Here is an 8,603-nt window from a genome sequence, read left to right as displayed (position 1 = left end):
TTCGCCCTCCCATTTGCAATCCGGAGATTTGCATTCTTTCTCTACTTTCCCTTTGCATTTCTCTGTTGTTGTTTTCTCTCCTTTTTCTGTTGCTCGTTCTCCCTCTACTGATTTTATTGGATTGTATTTGTTTGTCTTTTTATCGTATGTGCATGTTTTATCTTGGCACTCCTTGGCCTTGTTGTGAAACTGTTCGCATATTTTTTTGTTTGTGTAATCATCCTTTGGTGCTGCCGTTTCTGTTGGGAATGCAGTTTCTGCAACATCAGGTTCTGGTTGGCTAGTGTAGTATAGTAGTAATTTGGAATATTGGTCGCTGCCTCCGTCTAGGTTTTTCAGTTTATTATCCTTGACGTTTATTCCCCACTCATTGTCGCTTACTATCGTTGTCTGCCGGATGTTTTTAAAGTAAGTGTTAACAAAGTCGTCGGGTGTTTTGCCCAAAATTTCCCTCAACTGATCCTTCTCACTGTTTGAAGTGGCGAAAGCTGCTGTTTTTAATGTCTTGTTGAGTTGTATTTGCGCGGTCGCTTGTATAAAGGTGACGTCGTCGAAAAGCTGATTGTAGATCGCCTTGTCGGCTGCTGTTGGTTCGTCAATGTTAATGCTGTCCAATGCTGTTTGGGCTGCCTCTGCCTCTTTGTACGTCGGTTGGTTTGTGGAGGCTTGTAGGTTGTTCATGCCCGGCACCGCTAGTGTGGGGCCGGCCGCCATGGTTATTGCGCCGCCACCATAGTAAATTGTCCCTCCGGTCACGGCGTTATTGGCTGGCATCTCTCCTTTTGTTGTGGGTGTGCCGAAGAAAGTACAGTCTGCTTTGGTGTACGTGGCTGGGTCGTCTATACTGGATTTGGCGGTTACCGCCTTGAAATTTACGGGTGCTGCTCCTGCGTCTGCGTACCGTTGGAGCTGCTCTGGCGTTGTCTGGTCGCATCCTGGGACGTTGTCGTTTAGGCCCGTCCACGATGCAACGGAAGCTCCTGTGGCTGCTGTTATAATGCAGCCGCTGCCGCTTGAAGTTGCTCCGGAAAATTGGCTCAGCAACGACAGAAATTCCGTTGCATGCCCAGCAGCTAGCCCTGCACGGACAGAAAAAGTTAGCCCTGCCGTTGCTGCGCCGTGGAAGGTTGTTGTTTTTGTTCTTTAAATATATCGACGTTGGTAGCAACTGCTGAAGCTAACTTGCCGACGCGTTGCATTTTGTTCATTTCTGCATAAATAGCCAGCTGGTTTCGTGTAATGGTCAGCTGCTTGATGAACGCTTGAGCTGCCGTCAGCTCCGAGTTGGCATATTGGTGCGATTCTTTTAGTTCTCCATCCAGCGTGCAGATTGATGTGAACTCAGAGGCCGCAACTGCATACGTTGCGTTGCGAGCCTCAGAAACCGTCAGCATTGCGCTCAAAAGTAGAAGACGTAGGAGGGCACGCTGCGCCATGTGTTTCTGCATCCTTTGTTGTTTTACTACTTGAAAGGTGACTTCCGTTTTGACCCTTAGGTGAACACAACCCAGTCGGCTGGGTAAAACTCGCGTTTGCGAAAACACGTATAAATTAAATCAAACTTGGTTAAAGATAATCACTCCAATATTTCGTCTTTGTCATATGTTCAACTTATGAAAAAAATTGGTTTGATAAAAGAAACCAACGATTATCAAGACCGAAAAATATTTTGACACGTTTTCACATTATGTCCTAGTTTATCTATATATATATCTGTCTAAAGCCTTTACCATTTTATGTTCTTGTGCGCTTCTATTGCGGTAAAACTCGTGTTGTGGGAGTGAGTCTGAAATAACGACATGACAGTGCAGTTTAATTCGTAAACATGCTCTTTCGTATTTTTCACTGTTGTCATATCTTATTGCTGTTCTATTTTGACTATTTGCTGGCAGCTGCGATATTTCTGCACTCTTTTGCTTTGACGTTCTCTGATATTTTACATACATGTCAGGACACTGTGCATTCATACACAAATAATACGTTCCGTGAAAGCTGTAAACGTCTTACAAGCGTAGAAATACATAATTGGAGGAAGATGGTCATCGATTCTCTATACTTCACTAAGATCCTCCATTGGTTTATATACACGGTTTATTCACAGTGGTTTCCTCCGTGCTTTAGTCAGCACCGTCTGCTGTAGATATCGCTGCGAATATTTTACTTGTCGGATCTGAGTCAATCGTTAGAATCCTAATTTTCATGGACACAGCTTGTACTTTTTTTTGCTACGAAGATCTCTTGTTTATTGCTGGGTTTGGAGGTGCCAAGAATTTGTTTATTCTCTGTGTTTTTTTTTATAACAACAATACTATCAGCTCCTAAACGTTATTTTACAAATCCTTACCACCACTTCACCATTTTAATTATCTTACTTGTTTCTATTGTTTGACTACATATAGTCTTCAGCACAACTCGTGACTATATAATATTCGTATATACACACTTACAACACTCTCCCATATCTCACTCACAACACTCTCCTATCATTATTATTATGATTATTATAATCAGAACTAATATCCATAAAATAAACAAATTTAGAGTAGCATTTTTTAAATACTACATCTCTTTACAATTTCAAACTCACAGGTCACTATGATCACAAATTTAGTGTTTTTAAAATTTTTTTATTTTTATATTTACACATATAAATCGAAAAGTATATAAATAAATCAAACTCTCACAAAATAGCTTATTTAATAAAATTGGGCAATAATCCTTTTTAAATTTTAATTCTAGAAGCAAAAATGCAAGCAAAAGAAGAGGCTTATGAAGGACAAAAGAATTGTTTCCTGTGGTGTTTGTGGGTTTTCCATCTGTTCCTGTTGCTGTGGTTACTTTAGCTACACACTTTCCCCCCTTGAATACGCAGCCATCTTCATCTTTGCACTCCCCCTGTGGTTTATCCTTGCATTTTTCTTCTTCTTTTTTGGAATCAGTTGCTTCACCGACTGCTGTATTCTTTGCTCCTTCAAGTTCCTTTTTATTTTTTTGCCCTCTCAAGTAGCTTAGAGTCGCTACCATGCTGAAGGGTGTAGTCAAGTCACTTATCTTCTTATGCTCGGTGGTTTTCTCGCTCCTTGACATAATGTTTTCTGTTTCAAGTTTAGTGATGAAATTTTTGACAAAGTCATTGTTAGTGCTGCCATAAGCTCTTTTAATGTATTCTGTTAAGGGCTTGGATTGTTCTGTGTCGTCGAGGTCAGTTTTTTTTTTGAAATTCCGGTACACAGTTGCGCAGAAACGTTTGGATTGTCTTCCTGTTGCTGAGAGTCTCACCTGTTGCTGTCCGGAGCGTTTTCCCCTCCCCTGCTTTTGCTTTTATCGCCTCACAGATGGCCTTGGCTAGTTTTTGCGCTGGGCTCATAGCTTCCGCTGATAGACCGCTGACTTCGCCGCAGTTCGTTGTCCTGCTCTCCTCTTTGAATACAGGTACTGAACTTTGAGCGTTTCCTGTGGTCGCGGCTGCTGTTGTGAATTCGTATTCTGCAGAGCCGCCGAGGTTGCAGCTCCCTAGCGCTTCTTTGATGCCGGTTTTGCCGGTGGAGTCGCTCGGACAGTTGCTGCTTGCTGAGCGTATGGATATCGCTGTTTCCTTCAGGCTTTTTACTACATCAGTTGCGGCTGTTAGTTTTAAGTTTAGTATGTTTTGCTCATTTAAAGGGTCGTCTGCAAAAGGATTGCCTTCTCCTGCCTTTGTCAGGCTGCAGCCGGCATTATTGCCTCTGGCTATTTTGAGTGACAGCTTGGCTGTGTTTGCGCTGCTGTCTGCATTCACTGGTGTTGTAGAATCTACGATTTTGTAGCTGCTTGCCTCTACCGCCATCTCCAGCATACCAAGATGCTTGGCTATCGCCAGCTGTGCCTCTTTTGCCTTTGCCTGTGCTGCCGCTTGTCTGCTGTTCAGTTCGGCCAGTTGCTCTCCGGCCTCGGCTGCTAGTGCCAGTAGCAGGCACTGTTTGTCAGCTGTCGGTGCCGCTTCACCGTGCAAAGTCCACATATGTTTTAAGTGTTTCAGGTCGGTTAGTGCGGGCGTCGCAGTGCTCGCCGATTGCCACAGCTTGATGCTTAGCTGTGTTAGGTATTCGTGTTCTTTGCAGTTGTCTGAAATTTTGTTTTCTTCCTTTGTGTGATCAGGCCCCGCTTGGACTGCCTGCAATTGCAGGACCGTTGACACTACTACCAACCGAATGCTTGTCTTGATCGCTGCCGCCATTGTTTTTAGGTGTAAGCAAGGCTTGTCGGTCTGATGGCTTTCCGGTCGTTACTGGGCAGATCTCTGTGGGTTTCTGACGCCAGCCTACGCTTCGACGGAATAAAATTATTTACGTGGCTTTCTCTCCCCTAAAAGGATTCAGAACTGGTTGAGAGGGAAACTAGTGGTTTTATCTTTGGACTGAGAAATCTAATTTTCTTCTTCTACAACTCATTCTCGCTCCTAACATATCAACAGCACTCGTCATCCTTTGTATTCTTTCACTAAGCCAAATACCTTATTTGCATTAAAAGATATATCCCCATGAACTTTATGCCTAACATCAGGAGTATCCATTGGGTTAAAAAACACGGTCGCCACCACTATTTCTGCGGTACGATCTGCATAGTTTTGTTAGGAATGTAGGAAAACATTTTCCTGTATCATTGCATTCTGTGACACCATACATCATATCACCTTTTTTAGTAAATATTTTCTTTTCCTATTTTTCCTCTTCTGTTATTTTTTCCGACGCTACTGATAACACAACGAATGAATTTCGCTTATACACCAGACTCTGTCTGTCCTTCTCTATTGCCTCCCTTATAATCTTACGTATTACAATGCATATCGTCACTTTTATGTTCAAAACTGTGCGTAATCGACATCCTTCTCTCTCTTTGTGTCTCCTTAAATAATACACTTCTTGCTCTTGCTCTTTCTCTCTCTCCCTCTATCACTTAGAAAAATAGTATCATCACCATTACTACGAAGAATTTTACATTAGCAAATCGGTTGGTCTCCATTTAATTTTATAAAATAATATTCGTATATACACACACTTACAAAACTCTCCTATCATTATCATTATAACTATCATTATTATCATGGCTGTTATCCTAACTAATATCTATAAAATAAGCAAAGTAAAAAATTAGGATATTTTTATAATGACACTCAATTTTTATATAGCCCTACTATTTTACACCCAAAAGTCAAGGTCATGCACATTATACTAAAATTACACCAATTTGCACATTTTCATTAAAAAGTGTTAAAATATATTAAATTTCAGAAATTTTATCAAACTATCTCAAAATAGAAAAATTTATGAACCTTACACTTATGAGTAAATTTATTTTAGAATCATAATTATCGAAACAAAAATTCAAGCAAAAGAGGAGCCTTATTAATCACAATAGAATTTCTCTCTGTTGTGTTTGTAGTTTTGCCATCATTTTTAACTTTCATGTTATCTTTTTCTACCCATTTATCCCCTTTTAACTCGCAGTTGTCGCTGTTGAAATCATTCTTTTCCATGTTCGCATTATTTTTTGTCGTTACTTTCGGGAATATTTTGGACATTTGTGGACTTCTGTTTGTCAACCTGATGTCCAAAGGTTATCGAGAGGCCCCCTCTTACATCCGCCACTGTGCTGAGTAAAGCCTCGGTTAGCTCTTTTTTGTCCCCTGACATTTCGTAACTCAACTTGCTTTGCTACAGTGGTTGTATTAAAGATGCTTGTGGGTTAGTCCTTTATTTTCCAAGAGGCGTCCTAACTGCGGCTTTAAGAGAATTTTCATCAACTCCGGCTTTCATATCAAGGTGTACTATTAACTGCGCGTATGTTTGTGCTATGGTATCGTTTATTAGCTCCTCTGTGCTTAGTTGTGTGTGCCTCCATTCCTGTATGAGCTCAACTTTCCTGGCCTCGCACACCGCGTGTCCGATGCTCTTTGCGGTTATGATGAGGTGTGGGTTTGCTGTTTTGTCGACGCATTTTCCTCCCACGTTGTCATTCTGCGTTATCGGTGTTTTTGTGGGTGCTGTTATTGGTGGTATTACCGGGGGCATTGGGACTCTGAAGCCGTTTGTTGCGCCGCTGAACTCTTCTGCGTTGTTTATACGAGCGCCTTTGCCAATGACTGCACCGTCGTTGTTACCCGAATTACCTGCAACGTGCACTGCCACTGGTATCGGGTTGTTTGTGAATGCAGCCGTTGCTGTCGTCTTCAGCTTTGTTAGTTTGTCGACTTCTTCGCCTGCCTTTCCTAGGTTAGTGTTTGTGATCGCCGCTTTGTCGCATTTGACAGCGTCGTCAGTAGTGAGTTTTAGAGTGACTGCGCAAGTCTTGTCTGCTGATGTTGAAATGCAGTCTGGGTCCGCATCGGTATTGAAGGCTGCATTGCCTACTGCTAGACTTTTTACTCTAGGTTGCTTTACTGCTGTGAGCAGTTCTGCTCTCTTTTTGAGCACGTATATAGCACGCTGAAGGTTTTTCGTCTTTCCATGCATCTGAGCCCTTTGCTTTAAGCGAACATCAGCTGTGACTGCAGCCAGCAGTGCATAGCCTCCGGCTTTGGGTATCCATAAGTTTTGCTCGTAAGCTGCTGTTAGCATGGTCAAATCCTCGTTAAGGTCGGATAGCCTCTTCCTCGTGTCTTTTAGCTGACTGTCAAAATAAGATGCTATGCTTCCGTTGTAGACTACTTCATCGCACAGAGTTGTTATCACCGTTGTTGACTCCTTCTGTTCGGCGTTTATTCTCGACTGCGTTGTGACTGATATTACGAATGCTAGCGCCAGAGGTCTTGGTAGCATTTTCAGCTTTGATGTACCTTTTGCACGTCCTTGTAAATCGCTTCAGTTAGATCTTCCTTAGCCTGAGCTGCTTGCTATGTTCTAGCAAGAAACAGCTTGCAGTTTCAACAAAGGTGGAGGACACTTGAAAGCTCTTTTACGATAATAACAAGCTTGTCGACTTCGGGAATTTTTACCTTAGTGAAGCGGCTCACATCGGCTTTTGTTACGTACTTTACCCCTTAGCTGTCCATAGTTACAATTTTCGCCGTTTACCCTTCTTTGTGACTATGATTTCTCCACAGTTTCTTCCTTGTGGGTTGCTTGTGTTCGGCGGTTATTTTTCTTGAATTCTCCGTTACTGCTTGTCAGCTGTATGGAGGTGACGTTCCTTTGTTTTACGCTGTTATTTGCGAAATTACCCTCGATCCCTTTTCACCCCTTGATCCCTTTTTACATTCTTCTAGTTCAAATAATCCACAGCAACTCAATTAATTGCTTTGGTGTGCACTTAGTCCTTAACATTAGGAGCAGGAGGAAGGTTCAAAAGCCAGTTGTGCGAGTTGGTATTGGCTCTCATCTACTCATTCTTGTGTAAAATATAGGTTTTAAAGTTTCTCTGCCGTTTGGTAATGCTGAATTCGCAATGGTCTATCAGTTAGAGCGCTTGGCCACGAAGATATTTTAGGTTCGTCTGTGTGGTTTGGTCTTCTTACGTGTAGACATTTTGCTTGTTGGGGTGGAGATGCCCCTAATATTTGACTATAAATGCCTCTGATTTAGAACTTTAATATCGTCTTTTCTTCCTTTTGTGTCTCTTATCCCTATGCCTCTCTTCTTTTTATCGCTTTCTTTTAAACTTGAAAACGCAGAAATCTGTAACGGTAATTGAAATCTCATGAAACGTGGCTGCATTTTTCTAGTTTATGTTTTATAAGGTAAATTCAATTGCATCATTGTAATTTACGTTGTTTATAATCTGCTAAATCTTCCATTTAAAGTGCATCGCCGCTCCTTTCATGCCTGACCCTTTAACACAACTAAATGTTTGTTTTTTTCTGTAAATTATATAATTCACCTTAATGTATTAGTCATTAAGGTTCATTGTTTAGACTCTGTCTTTTGATGCAATAAAAAGTTTACTAGCGCTTTACGTGTTTGTTTTGTTACGTTATTCTTCTTCTCTGTGGAAATTCGTCTAATTTGAATGCTGCTTTCTGATTTTTCTGAAATGTTGGATACAATCCTTAGTTGATTGCATTAGGTTTTTGTCTTTCTCCGCTTCATTATAGAGATAAACGTAATTTCAGGAAATTTTTAAGGGTAATATCAGCCACATTCTTTCTGTTTGGTTATTGTATAACTATCATAGTACTTTCAGTGTAAAAAATGCATTATTCAAAGAGATATTGTGCCCATATAAACAATATTTCCCTTGGTATCTTTACACACGTAGTCTCACGTTTCTATAGTTAAATCGACTGCATTTGGAATATACAATGCACTCTCTTTCTCACATCGTCCGCTCCCCAACCTTTTTTGTGTATGATTGTGTTAATCGTTATGTTTGTGCATTAAGCTACACAAATTCCATTTCCTTCGCTTCCTCACTGCTTTTCTGCATTTTCTTAAACTATATTCATCGCACACCGCCTTTCACTTATCTAATCCTGTTGCATTTCCGCTGTTTTTAATGGGTCTATTTTGGTCTTCCGTTTAATATATACCACAGTTATTATAATAATAGTATACTTACACATTTACAACATTCTCCTATTATTATTATTGTTATTATCATTATTCTAATTATTATTATTATAGCCACTT

The 8,603-nt window shown here is 40.8% G+C and overlaps 1 protein-coding gene and 1 pseudogene across 2 annotated transcripts; both read right to left on the bottom strand.

Moving 5' to 3' along the window:
• Positions 1-2,736: 2,736 nt before the first annotated feature.
• On the bottom strand, positions 2,737-4,147 carry TEOVI_000363500:pseudogene (annotated as a pseudogene). The gene is given in 2 exon segments: positions 2,737-3,204; positions 3,206-4,147. Coding segments are annotated over 2 exon segments (1,410 nt in total).
• A 1,585-nt stretch (positions 4,148-5,732) lies between these two features.
• TEOVI_000363400 (uncharacterized protein) lies at positions 5,733-6,797 on the bottom strand (the record flags this gene model as incomplete). The annotated part of the gene is made up of 1 exon (XM_067226517.1): positions 5,733-6,797. The coding sequence occupies one exon, from the start codon at positions 6,795-6,797 to the stop codon at positions 5,733-5,735; it is 1,065 nt and encodes a 354-aa protein (XP_067082618.1).
• Positions 6,798-8,603: the final 1,806 nt, after the last annotated feature.

The sequence above is a fragment of the Trypanosoma equiperdum genome (assembly GCF_001457755.1).
Source record: "Trypanosoma equiperdum strain OVI genome assembly, contig: ctg_773, whole genome shotgun sequence".
In the NCBI taxonomy this organism is placed as follows: Eukaryota; Euglenozoa; class Kinetoplastea; order Trypanosomatida; family Trypanosomatidae; genus Trypanosoma; species Trypanosoma equiperdum.
This window is presented reverse-complemented; position numbering and strand designations above follow the sequence as displayed.